The sequence below is a fragment of the Neomonachus schauinslandi genome, chromosome 8, assembly GCF_002201575.2.
Source record: "Neomonachus schauinslandi chromosome 8, ASM220157v2, whole genome shotgun sequence".
NCBI lineage: Eukaryota > Metazoa > Chordata > Mammalia > Carnivora > Phocidae > Neomonachus > Neomonachus schauinslandi.
The window spans coordinates 40904360-40925873 of NC_058410.1; the positions used below are offsets into that span (position 1 = coordinate 40904360).

Sequence of the window (21514 nt, forward strand, 5' to 3'; positions counted from 1 at the left end):
ATCTTCCCACTAATTCACCTATCATTTGTCAATTCTAGCAGTTAACTTTTTTCCTATGTTTAAATTAGATCTTTAGAAATGTAAGTTTCTAAACTGCTTCATTTAAAAAAAATGTCTTGACAATTTCCACTACTAATCACTTTTCTTCTTAAAGTATATCTGTTGAAATTATAAAAGAACAATAGAGATCATTAATCAGAAATGGGCAAGAAACTTTTGCCTTCTTTGTAGTTTAATAGGGAGTATATTTTAATCCCTCAACATAATTTTATTTATTGTGGAAACTAAAAGCAATTTTTTAACAAGGAACTTCTAAACCCAATTACTGATGCACACATGAAATACTGTCTATCTTCCCTTTGCCCCCACATACAAATGCCATGTCTCTTTCCTGGAAAATACAGCATAAAGAGGGAAAATAGAAATATGGAAAAAATGGAAATATTTCATGCACTTCCTAATTGCAGGGTTACATTAGTGTTACTAAGAAACTCTGTTTATCAATTATGACTCCAAAGGAAAGCAAACTCAGGAGCAGATGAGTAATAATTAAGGTCCAATTGGAAACTTTTGTGTATGCTACTTTTTAAGAAATTTTGAAAGACTTTTCTTTACTAATCTTTCTGGTAGAGGAGACCTGAGAGAAGACACGAATGCGATGTGCTGATTTCTCACACCATCTGTAGCTATACACACCCCTGACCCTTCGAGAATATAACTCTGGGAAGAAAAGTTTGAATCATACCACCTCCTTCCGTGTCTATAGTGCTTCAAGAAATTAAAGTAGTTTTTAAACAAATCTTGGGAGAATTAAGACCATCTAAACTTATTTTTCTAGACTTTTCTACACATGTACCAGGATGAACTCCCAGCAGACTAGTCTTTTCTGAAAAGAATAGAACTTGTCATCTGCTGACAGAAGCTGAAAGACAGGCTTTCACACCCTTTCTCCAAGTCTATATAAAGAAATTGTAGTTGGGAATTAATAACATTCACGTGATTCTGTTCAAGTTTCTTTGGAAACTGTAAATTGGATATTGGGCATTTCTGCATGAAAATCCCCTTTAACATGTCACTGATACGAAAGAGATAATTAGAAAGGAGAAAGGACCCTGGAGGTAGGGTGGAGGGTAGGGAGGAAGGAATTGCATGGCTGATGTACCATTTCAGAGAAACCAGTTTCCCCAGAGAGTATCTTAACTTTCTACTTTATTTTGCCTATGTAAATATAGCCTCAGCAAGCTTTTCTTTTTCCCCTTTCTCCTCTTTCTCCCCTCTGGAATGAAGTTCTCATTTTTCTGTAGCTGCATTTCTGAAAGTAGCAATTTGAAAATTTATTTGATATTCAATTTACTCAACTTATTACATAGGTCTTATTTTTAAAAAATATTTTATTTATTTATTTGAGAGAGAGAGTAGGAGGGAGGGATAGAGAGAGAGGGAGAAGCAGATCCCGGCTGAGCAGGGAGCCTGTTGCAGGACTAGATCCCAGGACCCTGAGATCATGACCTGAGCCCAGGGCAGACGCTTAACCAACTGAGCCACCCAGGCACCCTACATAGGTCTTATTTATCTGTATTATCATTTTGGTAAGTGTGAAGTAAACCATATTAAGATTCAAGGACAGGTATAATGGAGGGACAAGTTATCAACATTTAACCATCTTCAAAAAAGAGAACTTCCTAAAAGCATTCCTTTCATGGCCCTCATCTGGCATGTTTCTTTTCGTTAGGATCAAAGATTTGACAGAGATGAAAGACCCCCAACTTTACACAGAAATATATATCAACCAGGAAGAACTCTTTAAGTGGAAACATTCCTACAACAGGTTCCTTTATTTTTTTATTTTCTTTATTTTATTTTTTAAAGATTTTATTTATTTATCTGAGAGAATGGGAGACAGAGAGCATGAGAGGGGGAGGATCAGAGGGAGAAGCAGACTCCCCGCCGAGCAGGGAGCCCGATGTGGGACTCGATCCCGGGACTCCAGGATCATGACCTGAGCCGAAGGCAGTTGCTTAACCAACTGAGCCCCCAGGTGCCCCAACAGGTTCCTTTATTTCCATCTTTTTATCTAATAAATTTTCTCAGACACCTTAAAAATGGAATGGAAGAAAGGAAATATTCTTTGTAGGCAATTTAGATTATGGCTGCATTCAACAAGCAGACTGAGAAAATATAGTCAACACAGCTACTTTTTAAAAATCTGCAAGTTTGTGTCATGTAGACCAAAGATGCAGATGACTAAGAAATACTCCATTGTTGTTAAGATATTTGGCACCATATTGAAATAAAATTGGCACATAACTTACTGTTCAGACAATTGGGTAGAAACATAAAATTGAAAGATGCTTTAGGTTTCTTTAACGTTCCCAATGAACTTTCTATACCACGAAGGACAAGCCATGTCCATATTTCCAACTCTTATCTAAACAGAAAATACATCTTTTATTTCTTTCAGACATATAGGTGGTTCTGTGTCATGTAGAGTAAAACATGCATATTTTTGGAATCTTATTTGCAGGGAATACTTACAAATTCATATTTACTTTGTCTTTCTTATAATTATAAAAATTTTATTTTTTTCATAAAAAACAGTACACAAAGATACAGAAAAGAAGAAATTGAAAATCACTTATAAGCCCCCTTTCTCCACCATTCAGAGATAGTCATCTGCTGTTGCCCTGGAGTGGTGGGAGATTCCACTGATGTGGGGATTGTATTAAATGTCCATGGGAGTATAGGAGAGCAGGCCTTGAATTTTCCTAGGAGACAGGATATTCGAATAAAAATCTACTGAAGTGTAGATTATATACATCAAACTAAAAAAAATTCTGCACAGCAAAGGAAACAATGAACAAAATGAAAAGGCAAACCATAGAATGGGAGAAAATATTTGCAAATCACATATCCAATAAGGGATTAATATCCAAATATATAAGAGACTCATTCAACTCAATAGTAAAAAACCAAATAACCCGATTAAAAAATGGGCAAAAGACTTGAATAGATATTTTTCCAAAGAAGACACTGAAAAGGTGCTCAACATCATGAATCATGAGGGAACTTCAAATCAAAGCCACAATGAAATATCACAAGTGTGTTAGGTTGGCTGTTATCAAAAAGTCAAAAAACAGCAGGTGTTGGCAAAGATGTGAAGAAATGGGAATTTTTATATACTGTTGGTGGGAATGTAAATTAGTACAGGCATTATGGAAAACAGCATGGAGCTTCCTCAAGAAAGTAAAACTACCATATGATCCAGTAAGCCCACTTCTGGGTGTATATCCAAAGGAAATAAAATCACTATCTCAGAGTTCATTGCAGCATTATCCATATTAGCCAAGATTCAGAAACAACCTAAGTGACAATGGATGAGTGGTTAAAGAAAATGGGGTGTATGTGTGTGTGTATAATGTATATATTGTATACATATATATAATGAAATATCATTCAGCCTTTAAAAAGAAGGATATTATGCCATTTGCAAGAACATGGATGAACTTGGAGGAAATACATCAAGTGAAATAAGCTAGATAAGAAAGACATATACCATATGATCTCACTTACATGTAGAATCTATAAAAAGCCAAACTCATAGAACCAGAGTAGAATTCTGGTTACATGGGCTGGGGGTAGGGGATTTGGAGAGATATTGGTCAAAGAGTACAAACTTTTAGTATAAGATGAGTAAGTTCTGGAGACCTAATGTACAGCATAGTAGCTACAATTAATAGTAATGTGTTGTATACTTGAAATTTGCTAAGAGAGTTCTCATCATGGGGGTGGGGGTGGGGGGAAGCATAACTATGTGAGGAGATGGGTATATGAGTATGTTAATTACATTGATTGTGGTAATCATTTCACAATGTATACACATACCAGAACCTTATGTCGTTCACCTTGAATGTATACAATTGACAGACAAAATTTAAAAATAGAACAATTTCATAGGAAACTGGTATGTTTCTGTATGGGCTCAGGAGCCTCCCCTGAGTAAAACTGACAGACAAAATTTAAAAATAGAACAATTTCATAGGAAACTGGTATGTTTCTGTATGGACTCAGGAGCCTCCCCTGAGTAAAATAAAAATCCTGGGCTATTTTACCAATGAATTTGAGGTTTGAGATCCCCCAAAAGATAAATCAACTAAAAAAAAAATATATATTTGTTTGGGCCATTTGGCAGAAACAGATATCCTACCCATTTTGGAAGGACTCTGCCATTGTAGAGCTGTTATCAAGAACTTTTGAGGGCGCCTGGGTGGCTCAGTTGGTTGAGCGACTGCCTTCGGCTCGGGTCGTGATCCTGGAGTCCCGGGATCGAGTCCCATATCGGGCTCCTTGCTCGGCAGGGGGTCTGCTTCTCCCTCTGACCCTCCCCCCTCTCATGTGCTTGCTCTCTCTCATTCTCTCTCTCTCAAATAAATAAAATCTTTAAAAAAAAAAAGAACTTTTGATATTAGGAAGATGAGGAGTAAGATAATATAAAAATGTATGTTTAGAGTGACTAAATATCAGAATAAAGAATCAAAACATAAAGAGTGAACAATAGCAAACTATGAAAAAGAATAGACTCATTTGACAAAGAACAAAATGGAAATTCTAGAAATGTTTCCTTTGTTTCCCAGAGACCTCTTAATATTAGAGACCATCAAGGCTTAGCCCTCAGTTCTCTTCTGTAATCCCTATGCTCTTCTTTTTTTTAAATATTACTGTAGTTGACACGCAATGTTATATTAGTTTCAGGTGTACAACACAGTGATTCAACAATTCTATACATTAAAAAATACTTACCACAATAAGTGTCTGTCACCATACAATGTTATTAAAGTATTATTGACTATATTCCCTATGCTGTACTTTTTATCTCCATGACTTATTTATTTAACTGGAATTTTGTATCTTTTTATCCCCTTTACCAATTTTGCTCGTCCTCCCTCTGATAACAACCAGTTTGTTCTCTGTATTTATGAGTCTTTCTGGTTTTGTTGTCTGCTCATTTGAATTTTTTTTTTATTCCACATATGAGTGAAATCATATGGTAATTGTCTTTCTCTGACTTATCTCATTTAGTACATAACCCTCTAGGTACATCCATGTTGTCATAAATGACAAGACTTCATTCTTTTTTTATGGCCGAGTAATATCCTATGTACATATTATATACCACATCTTTATTCATTCATATATTGATGGACACTTAGGTTGCTTCTGTATCTTGACTACTGTAAATAATGTTGTAATAAACATAGGGGTGCATATATCTTTTCAAATTAGTCTTTTCATTTTCTTTGGGTAGATACCCAGTAGTGGAATTACTGGATCGTATGGTATTTCTATTTTTTATTTTTTGAGGAAACTCCATACAGTTTTCCACAGTGGCTGTGCCAATTTACATTCCCACCAACAGTGCACAAGGTTCCCTTTTCTTCACATCCTCTCCAACATTTGTTATTTCTTGTCTTTTTGATACTAGCCATTCTGACAGATATGAGGTGATATCTCAAGTTTTGATTTGCATTTTCCTGATGATGAGTGATGTTGAGCACCTTTCCATGTGTCTGTTTTTCATCTGTATGTCTTTGGAAAAGTGTCTGTTCAGGTCCTCTGCCCATCTTTAATCAGATTATTTAGGGGTTTTTTTTGGTGTTGAGTTGTGTAAGTTCTTTTATATTTTGGATATTGACTCCATATTATATATGTGACTTGCAAATACCTTCTCCCATTCAGTAGGTTGACTTTTTGTTTTGTTGATGGTTTCCTTTGCTGTGAAAACCCTTTTTATTTTGGTGTATTTTCAATTTGTTTTTGTTTCTCTTGCCTGAGGAAACATACCTAGGAAAATATTAAGGTTGATGTCCAAGAGTTTACTGCCTGTGTTTTCTTTTAGGAGTTTTACGGTTTCAGCTCTGACACCTTATGGTCTTAACGATCTCTCTAACCTAAATGTCAGATTCCTTCAATGCCTGAATTTGAATAATTAATAGAAATCTCAAATTTAATATGTCCACAACTGAATCAGATCTTATTCCCATTTGTTTCACCCACAAACATCCCCATCTCAGTTAATGGTTCTACCTTTCCTCTTTTTGTCACATCTATGTCATCTGTTATTGTTAAATCCATTTGGCTCTACTCTCAGGATGGATCTAAAATTGTACCACTTCTTACCACCTTTATTGCTCTCGCTCTATTCTGAGCCCTTATTATCATGCCTCTCCTAGATTACTGGACTCCTGGCTTCCACCCTTGAGCCATATAGACTGTATTCAACATAGTGGTCAGTAGTAAACCAGATCTTGTCATTCTTTGCTCAGAATCTTCCATGCCTGCCCATCTCACTCAGAGTAAAATCCAAAGTTCTTAAAAGTTCCCACAAGGTTTGGCTAGTTCTGTGCCCCTGCCCCTCCCTCCTGCCCCCTTACTTTCTCATCTCATTCTTGTTCCCTTACTGCCTCTGCTATAGCCACGCTGGTCTCCTCTCTGTTCTTCAGAGCTCTGGGTCTTTAGATTAGCTATTTCTTTTATCTGGAATCTCCTCCCCCAGGTATCCTCACAGCTTCTCTCTCACCTTTTTCAGATCTTAGCTGACATACCAACCCCTTTGAGAGCCATCCTGTTTAAAATTGCTCCCCCTCCCCAACACTCAGTAGCCCTTGCTCTTTATTTTTCTTTTCAGAAGTTAGTCCTTCTAATCTACTATAATTTACTGATGTGTTTCTTATCTCCCCAAACAGAATACAAGCTCCATGTAGGTGTGACTTTTGTATGTTTTGTTCACTGCTAATGGGATTAAAAAAAGAAAAAACTTGATGGGTTTGTCCCTATTGTTCTTTTTTTTTTTTTAAGATTTTATTTATTTATTTGAGAGAAAGAGAATGAGAGAGAACACATGAGAGGGGATAGGGTCAGAGGGCAAAGCAGACTCCCTGCCGAGCAGGGAGCCCGATGTGGGACTCGATCCAGGGACTCCAGGATCATGACCTGAGCGGAAGGCAGTCGCTCAACCAACTGAGCCACCCAGGCGCCCTGTCCCTATTGTTCTTAATGACATGGTTCTCTAGGATTCTTGAGAACATAGTATTTTTTTTTTAAGATTTTATTTATTTGAGAGAGAAAGAGAGAGAGCGTGAGAGAGAGAGAGCATGAGAGGGGAGAAGATCCGAGGGAGAGGCAGACTCCCTGCTGAGCTGGGAATCTGATGCAGGACTCAATTCTGGGACTCCAGGATCATGACCTGAGCCAAAGGCAGTCAGTCGCTTGACCAACTGAGCCGCCCAGGTGCCCGAGAACACAGTATTTTAAATAGAGTTTCTTATGCAGAGTTGCACTGAAAAAATATTTTCAAAAAATACTGTTTGGTTAGATAAAGGAAAATGAAAAAAGGCTGAATATTTTAAACTATTTTAAACTGGAGCAGAGGGGTTTACTGATAAAGCTGGAAATACTGGCAATAGTCACTTTGAGTTAGAAGATGGCAAAGTATTTTGGAAAAATTGTCTTTTTAGGTATTTAAAACAAAATGTAAGCAATTTGATTTTAGAGATGCAGTTTGGTTTTAGATTGAAAAACTTTTCACTTTTGGTTATTCTCAGATTAGTTATAAAAAATTCTCAAGTTTAATGGTAGCATTTAAAATTTTTTTTAATTTTATGTACCTTATAAAAACATTTGGACACTAGTGACTTTAGGAAAAATGAGTCTCTCCCAATTCCTTCAAAACTAAGTTTTAAACACTTTCAGTTTAGCTTTTCCCTTGTCTGTTGTGAAATGCTTTCTATCACAGGACAAAGTGATAAAAATCTGATGGATTTTTAGTGGGAGTAATACTTATTCTTAACTGTAAAAAAGGAAAAGTTAAAGAAACAAAGAAATTTCTTTTGAAGGAGATTTTAAGTTGGGAATTTAAAATGTAAAGGCTTTATTGTTCTTCTGTTGATCTTTTTTATTTCAAAATGTGGTCTTTGATTTTGTGCCAAAAGATTTCTATTTTTGCTTTACTAAGAAGCTGCCTGATGGATGATGATATTGTCCATACTCTGGCTAGTGATCCATCTTGACATTGTCCTGGTGAATTTTATACAAATAATTTTACAAAGGTTTATTTTGTTTCTTACCACCTCCCATGGGAACTTGGGTTTGGCAGCCCTCTATTAGTGATTATAATATTTAGCTTGAGTTGAATCAGCACACAGGCTGTGATGTATTCTATTTGAAAATCCATTTGTGAGGCATTAGTGGAAAGTTTATAAGAGTATTTTAATACTGTTTAATGGAAGGTAGGAGTTCCTTTAGCTGTGTGAATAAATGGAATTTGATTAGATTTCAAAAAGTGGTTTAAGATTCACCATTTTCTTATGTATTTGAGAAGGCAACCAATATTTTAGTATTAAAAAAAAAACTCAGGTGTTAACTTCTAAAAACAAGTTAGAGGTAAATTCTTATGAGTTAAACCTACATAAGGCAGAAATTTATCCTGAAATGGGTCAAAGTTCTTCCTACATTTTTTTTCTTGGCTTGCCTCCATGCTTCTGTCTTCTAAATATCAGTGGCTCAAGACTCAGTCCAGTGGTCTTTTCTCTTATCTAGTTATACACATTCCTTTCTTTTCTTATCCATTCTCAAGACATTAAATAGTATCAATGTACTGATGACATCAACATTTTTATCTCCTATCCAGAACTCTCTTCTGAACCCAGAAACATATATCCAGTGACCTGTATGCAATTGCTCCTTAAGCTATCTCATAGGCCTATTAAACTTAATATATCCAGAACTTAGTTCCTAATATTCAACATCCTCACCTCTATTTCAGCTCCTCCTACAGTCTTCCAACTCATTATATCCAGATACCCATTTTCCCTTTCTCAGAATAATTATTAATAGCATCCTCTTTAACTTTCAAAATACCCTCTTTAAGTTTCAGAAGTCATGATATATTATATGCTCATATTAGTTGATGATAATGGTTTCCCATGTTGCTTAGACTCCCAAGGGATATATATATATACTGCCTTTCTTTCTTCCATATCTCACCTGTAGTGTATCAGCATATCCTGTGGGCCTCACTGTAAAAAATATACAGAATTAAACCCACTCCTCACATGTCCATTGTTACCACACTGATTCAAGACAGCATCATCTGTTATCTGGGGCCTTGCCAGCATCTGGAGTTCCCTATTAAAACGTGTGTCAGACGATGTTACCACTCTGCTCTAGAACCTCAGCTAAGTGACTAAGTTCTCGTTACCATTTGCCAGACTTCCTGACGTTAACATTTTATATCCTGCTAGGACTTAGGAGATGTTATCCCGTCTCAATTAAATTCCCCATTGCTATTACCTCTTACCTGTTTAGAACAACTACAACCTCTATCTTGCCCACCTGCCAAAACCAAAACCTATTACTTGATTCCTGGTCACCAAGGCTATCAGATTGGACTTTGGTTCCTTACATTGCATCTGTAGCCGTGTCTGCCCTCTTCCTTTGCTCTTGCTTGCCCCAGCCATGTGAAGTAGGCCTTGAAAGGCCCTAAGAGTTCCCAGTATGCTCCATCTTGCTTTAAGTAACTGGGCCAGATCCATTTGGCTGCTTAATTAAGAACATCAACACTCTCAAGTAAAGGAAAAATTAGTTTGATTACCAGTAGTAGGAATGATCATGATATTTTGCTCCAATGTATTTATTGCCAAATTACTTGTCCTTTGAAGAACATATTTAGACTTACATTTAGAATTCACACTAAAATTTTATTATTTTCAAACACCAAGATTCCCTTTTAGGTAAATATTTCTTGAGATGGTTGAATTTCCACAAAGACTTGAAAGAAATTTAAAAAGTTAACTTGAGAAGAAATACACAAATATTTCATCAGAATAGTCCAAGAGAAATATAGTCCTTTAAAAATGATAATAGGTAGTTTATTAGCACCTGAAATTTTTATTCAAGCCCCTTACCCAGTAAAACCTTTATGATGGCTTTTGCAAGAATTGATGTCACATGCCTTTCTTCTTAACCATGTCCAATTCTTGTTCTAATATTCAAAATGAAACAAGAAGTGGAAAAATTTTGATATGTCTTTGTTTCTAAACAATTACTAGAAAGCAAGTGCCTCAGTCACTGACATTTTTGTTTTATATCTTGCTAAATATATTCAAATTAATTGCATATTAAAATCTATCTTGATAGATTACTTACACATGTTTCTAAATATGAATTCGTGGAGAGAGCTCACTAAACTTAGATTTCTTCAAAATCACAGTGCCAAAACTCTTTTTACTCTCCTTTGGGAAGTACTGAAGTTCATATTTTGTACTATCCTGTAAATTAACATGCATGGGAATACAAAATTACACTAACTGACTTCAAATTTAACTGAAATAATCACTCTCTTAACCCTTTGTTAAAGTGAGCAATTTGTAAAGGTTTAAAAGCATACCTAGAAAATCTTATAACACAATGACAGGTCATAATCATCATTCTTGCATTATTTCATACTGAAATTTAAACTCCTTATGCTTCTGTTTAAGTATAGAATCTGCCCTAAGAAAATTAGTGAGTCACTATTCAGGATCTTTTGTTTTCAACCCAAGTAGTTTAGTGCAATTCAACCTTTCTTTTTTGCATTTATTTTTCAGTTTTAAATTCTATTTTTAGTTTACTTTTGGGTCAGATATTTCCCACATCATTTGCTGTCACAAACACTTCTTTGTGGACCAGATTAAAAAAATATATATATATATGTAATATTATCTATAATAAAAATAATGTGTTATATATTTAATATAGTGAATATGTATGTGTACCATTATGTGATCCCTTTTGACAGAGAAAGACACAGCGAGAGAGGGAACACAAACGGGGAGTGGGAGAGGGAGAAGCAGACTCCCTGCCGAGCAGGGAGCCCGATGCGGGACTCGATCCCGGGACTCCAGGATCATGACCTGAGCCGAAGGCAGTCGCTTAACCAACTGAGCCACCCAGGCGCCCCTATGTGATCCCTTTTAAACTATGAAATCAACTCATTTTGGTTTTGGATATTACCCTCTTAGATTTTAGTTTTTATTTATTTGCATATAAGCTCCTAAAGTCTTTCCCACACAAGGTCTATGGACCCTGAAGAGTCTACATATTACCCCTAAAAATGTTATGTTTGTGTTTTAATATTTGAATATTTTGTATTTTCATATATATGTTAGGCACATTCTGGATCATTAGGATCATCTGGATCTGATTACAGCCAGGCACTGCTACAAATTTCAGCACTTATTTTATTGCTAAATGAGAACTATAAGCATGAGAACCTAATCTGTAGTTACGTGTTTGTATACAATAAAGTAATGTTATAGAGATATTTTAAGTCAATGTTTAAGGTCCATGAAAAACCACATAATCAATGCAGTACACAATTTTAAGTGTTTTGAAAAGGACAATGTCTTCAAAGTTCTTAGTTAATATTTGAGAATATTCAGTTGAATAAATGAAGTATTGAACAAATACAGGAATGAATGACACTTCTTTAAATGCTTTTAATAAACTAATGCAAAAAATAGTTTTAAATTGTTTCTGGTCCAATTTCTTATTGTAATTTTCAAGGATTAATTTATACTTTATTTTATTTAATTGTTTCTCTCTGTAGTTTATTAAGTTTACTTCAGTCTTCAAATATTTTTAATTTAACTGTTTGTTTTGAGATAATTATAGATTCATATGCAGTTGCAAGAAGTTGTGCAAAGAGATCCCATGGGGGGTGCCTTGGTGGCTCAGTCAATTAAGCTTCCCCCTCTTGATTTTGGCTCAGGTCATAATCTCAGGGTCCTGGGATGGAGCCATGTGTCGGTCTCCCTGCTCAGTGAAGAGTCTGCTTCTCTCCCTTTCCCTCTGCCCTTCTCCTTGCTCTCTTTCCCTCTCTCTCTCTCAAATAAATCAATAGATCTTTAAAAAAGAGAGAGATCCCATGTACTCTTTACTGAGTTTTCCAATGGTAACATACTACAAAACTATAGTACCATATCATAACCAAGATATTGACATTAATACAGTCCAGATACAAAACATGGCATTAAAAGGATTCCTTATGTTGCCCTCTTATAGCCACACTCACTTCTCTTTTTGTTCCTTAATCCTTGTACCCACTAATCCCTCTCCAAATCTACAATTTTGTCATCTCATGAATGTCACTTTTTTGAAATTGGCTTTTCCCATTCGTTAAGTTCTCTGAGTATTCATCCAGGTTCTTCTGTATAGCAGAAGTTCTTTTTCTGCAAATTAAAACTGCAATGAGATATCATCTCACACCTGTTAGAAGGGCTAAAATCCAAAACAAAAGAAACAGTAGGTGTTGGTGAGGATGTGGAGAAAAAAGAACCCTCATGCACTGTTGGTAGGAATGCAAACTGGTGTAGCCACTGTGGAAAAACTCCTATGGTTATTGCAGCCTTATTTACAATAGCCAAATTATGGGAGCAGCCCAAGTGTCCATCAATAGATGAATGGATAAAGAAGATGTGGTATATATGTACAATGGAATGTTACTCAGCCATAAAAAAAGAATGAAATCTTATCATTTGCAACAACATGGATGGATCTAGAGAGTATAATGCTATGTGAAATAAATCAGAGAAAGATAAATACCATATGATTTCACTCATACATGAAATTTAAGAAACAAAACAAACAGAATAAAATAGATAAAACAAAAAACAGCCTCTTAACTGTAGAGAACAAACTGATTGTTACCAGAGGGGATGGGTGAAACAGGTGAAGGGGATTAAAAGTACACTTATCTTGGTGAGCACTGAGTAATGTATGGAATTGCTGAATCAGTATATTGTACACCCGAAACTAATATAACACCGTATGTTAGCTATTCTGGAATTTTTAAAAAAGTTCTTTTTATAGCTGAGTAGTAATCCATGTTTCATGTACGATAGCTTCTTTAACCATTAATCTGTTGAAGGATATTTGGACAGTTTCTAGTTGTTGGTTTTTATATATTAAGTTTCTGAGAACATTCATGTGCAGGTTTTTGTGTGACCCTGAGTTTTCATTTTTCTAAGATAAATAACCAGGAGTACAATTGCTAGGTTGATTAGAAGTTGCATATTTAGTTATTAAAAACTTTTTTAAAAAACCTGTCAAACTGCTTTTCAGAGTAGTCGCACTGTTTTACATTTCTAACAGGAATGTACAGTAATTCAGTTTCTCCACATATTTGTCAGCATTTGGTGTTACCACTATTTTTAAATTTTAGCCATTTTGCTAAGTGTATAGTGATATCTTTTTGTAGTTCTTTTTAAATTTTTTTAATTTTTATTTTTTTAAAGATTTTATTTATTTATTTGAGAGAGAGAGAATGAGAGACAGAGAGCCTGAGAGGGAAGAGGGTCAGAGGGAGAAGCAGACTCCCTGCCGAGCAGGGAGCCCGATGCAGGACTCGATCCCGGGACTCCAGGATCATGACCTGAGCCGAAGGCAGTCGCTTAACCAACTGAGCCACCCAGGCGCCCTCTTTTTGTAGTTTTAATTCGCATTTTCCTAATGGGTAATGATACTGAACATCTTTTAATGTATTTATTCACTAAATATCTTTTTTAGTGAAATGTCTGTTTAATTTTTTTTGTCCAATTTCTTTCTGGATTATTTATATTTTATCTGCTGGATTTTGAAGGCTCTTTGTATATTACAGATATTAGTCCTGTTAGATATGTGGTTTGCAAATATTTTGTCCCACTCTGTAGCTTAACTTTTTATAATCTTAACAGGGTATATCACAGATTAAATATCTTTAAATTTGATGAAGGCCAATTTATCACTTTTTGCTTTTTGGAATTTGTGTGACACTTAGGTAGAGGTTTTTGGTTTTGTTTCTGCTTGTCTGGCACCATTTATTGAAAAAGTTATCCTTCTTTTATCAGTGAATGAAATGGATGAAAGTGATCAAAAGGTATAAACTTCTTTGATTTTATTTCATCTTTGGTTTTAGTTTTAAGCATATACATCCTATATTTTTTGTTAGATTTATACGTAAGCATTTAAATTTTTGAATGATTATAAATGGTATGCATTTAAAATTTTAGCGTCCACATGTTTATTACTGCTATATAGAAATACAATTGATTTTTGTGTGCTTATCTTGTATCTCGAAATCTTGCACTAGAAGTTTTCTTTCGAAAACCTCTACCTAAGTATCACACCAATTCCTAAAAGCAAAAAGTGATAAATTGGCCTTCATCAAATTCAAGCACACAACTCATTTGTTAGTTCTAGAAGGTATTTTGTGTGTTCTTGGAATTTTCTATGTAAATAATGATGTCATCAGTCTTTTCAGTCTGTTTTATTTATTTCTTTCCAAGTTGTCTGCTTTTTATTTCCTTTTCTTGCATTATTGAATGGCTAGAACTTCCAGCACTATGTAGAATAAAAGCCATGAGAGCAGACATCTTTTATTGAATTTAATTCTGTTTCTCTTTTTAGTTTATTGAGTTCACTTCAAACTTCAAATTGTTTTTAATCTATAAGAGTTCTGACCAGTGATCTCTATTAACATTTGTGTGTTAACAAGCATTCAAGGCTGCCCACTTTTAAAATGAACAAACATGCCTTCTATTCCTATCTTTGAGTTCCTAAAGACAATATTAAACATTATTAGAACAATATGACTTGAGAATCACCAATTGTAAATATCCTTGCCTTGTCATAGACAATGCTAAATCTTTTCTGTGGATACAGCTGTTAATAAAATAGTCAAACAAGAAAATTCCCATGGAACTACAAGCAATTGTTTGTACCTCAACTACTTTACAAGGTGAGGGAGGAGAAGAGAATAGGAAGAAATGTGATAGTACAAAGCAGAGAATAACCACAGAGCAGAGGTCTCACTAGTAATGATAGGAAATTTTTTTAGGTTCCATGGAGTCTAGAAACTATAATATAAAGCAGACTGAGGTCCAGAAATTATTCACATTTGGCTTTACCAGTAACTAGTGTATGACCTGGGCATGTATCTTTGCCTCCTGAAGTCTTTCTTGATGTCTTTAATTTTAATTTAAGGATAAAAATATCTACCTTAAGGAGTTAAGAATTAGATCAGACAAAAGTATGATATTTATATGGTATAACAGTCTGGCACGTGGTAGGTATTCAGTAAGAGTTTTATTTTCCTTCTTCTCCATTGTTCTGCTTACCCAAAGTGTTCCACAAAACCTATTGTGGTACTAAGGAACAGAGAAGGTAGCATTTTATAGAAGGTACATGGCATCATGTGAAATGAGGACAGGAATACTACATGATGGTTCGATAATTACTATTATTTGTTCAGTAAAAAGTACAAACAGCTATTGATGTGGACATGTTTGTTTGAGACAGTGTATTGTATTTTAAAATACATATACTGAACATCTGCAGAGGCAGGTATTTCTTACAGAGTGTGGAAACAATCTAACATGGAGGGTGAGGAACCATGGGACAAGAGAAGGACCAATTGGTTAACTAAATGAGCAAAAACAGGAGACAGTTGGAACAACAGGGCATATTTCCTAGTGACTTCTATCTAAGGTTTACTCTAATGAAGAAAAATTGGTACTTTACTCTAGAACTGCATAAGCTTATGCTTAATTAAATCTGTAGGTGACTATTCTTTGTGAGGATAGCCGTATTGTGTAGCCTTATTGTTCCCGGATCTTGATAAATGGCAGTTACTGATAAAGGAGAGATGTTTTGTTTATTTTATTTTTATTTTGAGAGCTTTATTGGTTGTTCTCTCTGTGAAGAGGACCTGTACCCTGTTGGGTGTGCCACTGATTATACAATTGTTTAAGAGTTGGGTTTACTAAAAAACTATGCCATATGGGAAAAGCCTCAGAATTATTGCAAATGTCAAAGAAGATTATAGCTGAAGTTTACCTTTGAGCAGTAACAGTCTGTTATAAAAAAAGTATTCATATTTGATGGCTGAAGTTACTGCTCCAAAAACAAGGCTGGAAGAGTACATTTTTCTGGGTGGTTTAATAACTGATCTTTGATGCTTACATCTTTCAAATTTAATAAAATATCTTTGAACATTCCTGCTAAAGAACTACATGGCAAATCAAGATGCTCCACCTGGCTGTTGCCCTTTTAGTTGGCAGGAGCTGATGAGCTGTGTAATTAGATAAGCATTCCCACCAATACCAGTGGTGCAGTAGTGTTTTTCATCTTTTCCATTATCATACACTTAACTCTGAAGCATATACTCATTGGTATTCTAAACACTTTTGATTGATTTACAATGTCAGTAAAATTTAAAGATTATGCATTCCAAAAAATAAGAGGGAATTAATGTCTTAGGAAAAGTTTTTAGCATAGCCCCTCTTGCCAACAATTTTTTTTAGTATTAGTGTGTCTAAGTGTACAGAAGCAAGTAAACATGGATAAATGTAATCCAAATAAAATTGCTGAGAATATTATTTTCCATTTCATTTGCTCTGGGTTTATGAGTAATAGTTCTTGATGTATACTTTGAAGTATGTCCTGATTTTTATTAGAGATGTCAAAATAATGTTCAAAATGCTGCATCACATGTTGTTATATATTCCTTTGGACATACTGTTTTCTTCCCCCAGAAACATATGTACATTTATTTTTTTAAATTTTTTTATTATGTTATGTTACTCACCATACATTACATCATTAGTTTTTGATATAGTGTTCCATGATTCATTGTTTGCATATAACACCCAGTGCTCCATTCAATATGTGCCCTCTTTAATATGCTAACCCATCCCCCCACCCTCCTCCCCTCTAGAACCCTCAGTTTGTTTCTCAGAGTCCATAGTCTCTCATGGTTCATCTCCCCCTCCGATTTCCCCCCCTTCATTTCTCCCTTCCTACTATCTTCTTTTTTTAAAAAAACATATAATGTATTATTTGTTTCAGAGGTACAGGTCTGTGATTCAACATATGTACATTTAAACCGAATGTAAATCAATACAAAAATAAAAGAAGCATAAAATGAATTTTGAAGATGGAATATCAAAGCACCTCTTGGTATTTCATAAGCTTTACATTGTCTATTAAGAAATAATCTAAGATTTTTCACAGTTTATTTTAGCTTTACTTACAAATTTTACGTACCTCATTATAAAGGCTATTCAAACAACCAAGAAAGTATATCTCTAAAATCTAGTTTCAAATCTAGAAATTTGACAGCTATATAAAATTCTTCTTACTGTTACTTAAATCACAATGTGGATATACCAATAGAGAAAATAAGTATTATTTAAAATGGTTATGTAGTATTGAAGGTAAAAAATCAATATTTTAAAGTCTGGGTTTAAATAAGCTCCACAGCACTTTGTTTTGTAAAATAATTACATTTAGATTTTAGACCATTCTTTCATTTATGATTTATAAAAGGCAAATCTACTATTTTAGGGATTAGGTGACTTTTTAAAGTAAGTATTTAGACTCTCCAAAAGGCATTTTAGCTGTTAGGAAAGGAATCAGATTTTTAACTAACAAAAGAATCTATTTATAATCAAGTCCTGAATACTTTTTTGTTCAGCTCACATTCTGAGTAAATGCAGACAGAATTGCTTCATGGAAATTTAGTGTAAAGTATGGGTGTGTGTCTGATTCAGAGACACATAACTTGGCTTCTGAAGAAAATGAATATCCACATGGGATTAGGACACAAACATCCCTAGTGATGGAGTCAGTGAGCAGAGATTATTAGGGGACATGTGATTATGCCAAACTGTAATCAAAGGTGATTTTTCTCTTTGGGTATATAGCTGGCTATTTACATGACTCCTAAGAAGTCTGGATGAGAAGAGAGTTTTCTTGGTTTTATTTTTATTCATTTTGATCATGATGAGTGCATTTTTCATCTTGAGAAATCTTTTTGGGCTATCAGATGGCTTTTTTTTTTTAAGATTTTGTTTATTTATTTGACAGAGAGAGAGACACACAGTGAGAGAGGGAACACAAGCAGGGGGAGTGGGAGATGGAGAAGCGGGCTTCCCGCTGAGCAGGGAGCCCGATGCGGGGCTCGATCCCAGGACTCCAGGATCATGACCTGAGCTGAAGGCAGACGCTTAATGACTGAGCCACCCAGGTGCCCCTATCAGATGGCTTTTGATTTTAGAATCTAAAGATTGAATTATTCATATTTTTCCTTTATAAAAGTCCAAAGAGAAGAGCCATTAAAACATTAGTTAATTAAGAAGCCACAAAGACTTTTACTTACAAAGAATTATTCAGGTATATAATGAGACTAAGCTCATGTCTAAGTGTTCCAGTAAACCTCAGGGGATTCATAGAACTTCTCCAATGATTCTTGTGGTGGAGGGGTATTTGGGTTAAGAGGTGGAGATACAGTGGGCATTCATGGTATGGATCCTCTGCTTCAGTCAGAACAATTCCACCTTTATCTCTTACATATTTATTTTTAATGTAGGCTTTCATTTAAGAAAAAGTTCAAATGAAATTTAAATACTACTGGCTGAACTCAAATTTGCATGCTTTTTAAAGACATTATCTAGAATATAATTCAGTGTAACACATTAACAAATCTATCAATTTAAGTATCTAGCATTTTTCTGTTTATTTTAAATTATTCAAAGAAATAGAACCATATGGTATCTTCTATGGTTTAATTTTTTTATTGAAATAGAATTAACATATAACATGAGGTTAATTTCAGGTGTACAACACAATTTAGTATTTGTATATATTTTGAAATGCTTATCACAGTAAGTTTAGTTAACATTGTTCACCATACTAGTTTTTTTCTTGTGATGAGAACATTTAAGATCTACTCTCTTAGCAACTCTCAAATGTATAATATAGTATTATTAACTACAGTCATCATACTGTACATTTCATCCCTATGACATTTATTTTATACCTGGAAATTTGTATCTTTTGACTACTTCATGCATCTGGCCCACTCCCTACCCCGTGCTTCTGACAACCACCAGTCTATTCTCTGTACCTATGATTTTGGTAGTTTGTTTTTTTTCAGATTTTATATGTACTTTACATATTTTTCATAATACCATATGAAATCATATGGTATTTGTCTTTCTCTGTCTGACTTACTTCCCTTAGTATAATGCCTTCAGGGTCCATCCATGTTGTCACAAATGGTAAGATTTTCTTCTTTTGTGTGGCTGAATAATATTCCATTGTATTTACATACCACATTGTCTTTATCCATTCATGCATTATTAGACACTTGCTTCTATGTCTTGGCTATCATTAAAAATGCTGCATAGAAAATGAAAGTGCATATATCTTTTTGAGTTAGTGTTTTTTTCTTCCTTTGGATAAATATCTAGAAGTGAAATTGCTGAATCATATGACAGTTCTATTTTAATTTTTTAAGGAATCTCCATAACTGTTTTCCCTACTGGCTGCACCAGTTTACAGCCCTTAACTCTCATGGCAGGTGAGCACAAAGTTTTTCCTTGTCAATACTTCCTTGCCAACACTAGTTATTTTTTGTCTTTTTTTTTTTTCCTTGTCTTTTGATAATAGTCATTCTGACAGGTGTGAAGTGATATCTCTTTGTGGTTTTGATTTACATTAAGTGATGATTAGTGATGTCCAGCACCTTTTCATGTACCTGTTTGCCATTTGTATATCTTCTTTGGAAAAATACAGATCCTCTCCCCATTGCTTAATGGAATTGTTGTTTTTTTTTGTTTTTTAGTTTTTGCTAAAACTAAAAACTCATGAATTATATGAGTTCTTTGAATATTTTGGATACTAACCCCTTATTGTATATATGAGTTGCAAATATTTTCTTCTGTTCAGAATGTTGTGTTTTCATTTTGTTGATGTTTGCTGTGCAGAAGTCTTTTAGTTATTGTAGTCTCACTTGTTTATTTTTGCTTTTATTGCCTTTGCTTTTGGAGTCAGATCCAAAAAATCATCACCAAGAATGATGTCAAGGAACTCACTGCCTGGTTTCTGCTAGGAGTTTTATGGTTTCAAGCCTTACATTCAAGTCTTTAATCCATTCTGAGTTAGTTTTTGTGGATGGTGTAAGATCCACTTTCTTTCTTATTTCTTTCCTTTTCATTTTTGTTTGTTTGTTTTGCATGTGGCTGTCCAGTTTTCCCAGCACCATTTATTGAAGAGACTGCCCTTACCTCCACTGTATATTCTTGGCTGTTTTGTCATAAATTAATTGATCATCTATGCATGGTTTTATTTCTGGGTTCTATTCTGTTCCATTGATCTATATGTCTCTTTTTATGCCAATAACATAATGTTTTAATTACTATAGCTTTGTAATATAGTTTGAAATCAGGATGCATGATGCCTCCAACTTTGTTCTTTCTCAAGATTGTTTTGGCTATTTGACGTTTTTAATAATTTTGCTTTAAAAGAAATGAAACAAGGAAAAAAGATAACTGTAGTGTTGTCCACTGAATTCTTCTCAAGTAGAGAAAAGCCTTTGTTTAGAAATGAACTCAAATGGGCATGTATGTTAAATAATATAAGGCCCTTGTTGATTTGCTTGTCTTATTTGGTATGGGGCAAATAAGTAGCTAAACTACCCTAAGAAATAAACAGGGATTTAGAATTAGATGAGTAGTTAGATTGGAGGATAAGATAACTACCAAGGTTATAATCCAGCAAAGGAAAATACAAATCTAAAAGAGAAAAAGATGAAAGAAATAAGAAACAGTGCTGAGCAAAGGTATCGGTGGAATGTGTCAAGTTAAAATGAGTAATGGTTTCTTCCTTTCTGCTGTAGGCTCTAGTGGCTGATGTCGAGATGGGCAAGTTCATGAAACCCGGGAAGGTGGTGCTGGTCCTGGCCGGACACTGCTCCGGACGCAAAGTGGTCATTGTGAAGAATATTGATGAAGAATATTGATGATGATCAGACCATCCCTACAACCATGCTCTGGTGGCTGGAATTGACTGCTGTCCCCACAAAGTGACAGCTGCCATGGGCAAGAAGAAAATCACCAAGAGGTTGAAGATCAAGTCTTTTTTGAAAATTTATAACTATAATCACCACATGCCCACAAGGTACTCTGTGGATATCCCCTTGGACAAAACTGTCATCAACAAGGATGTCTTTAGAGACCTTGCCCTTAAATGCAAGGCCCGACGAGAGGCCAAGGTCAAGTTCGAGGAGAGGTACAAGACCGGCAAGAGCAAGTGGTTCTTCCAGAAGCTGCGGTTTTAGATCTGTTTTGTTTCAGTCATTAAAAATTCAAAAAAAAAAAAAAAATGAATAATGGTACATAATAAAAAAGTTACTATGTAAATTTAAAGAGAAAATTAATATATTTGATCACAGGGAGGGTGGTAGGGGACAAGTTTGAAGAAATAAGTTCTCCTTTTGGAAAAAATTAAAATCTTAGATTGGATTTAAAAATATTCAGTAAAGAGGGCTCCTGGGTGCCTCAGTTGGTTAAGCGTCTGTCTCCTGATTTCAGCTCGGGTCTTGAACTCAGGGTTGTGAGTTCAAGCCCCATGTTGGGGGAACTTAAAAAAAGAAAAATATCCA

General features: G+C 34.8%; 1 protein-coding gene across 1 annotated transcript; it reads left to right on the forward strand.

Annotated features, from left to right (window-relative positions):
* The first annotated feature begins 20770 nt into the window (after nt 1-20770).
* Nucleotides 20771-21235, forward strand: LOC110583433 (60S ribosomal protein L27-like). Its single transcript, XM_044917481.1, is given in 1 exon segment — nt 20771-21235. A coding segment is annotated over 1 exon segment (420 nt). The 3' UTR covers nt 21191-21235.
* Nucleotides 21236-21514: the final 279 nt, after the last annotated feature.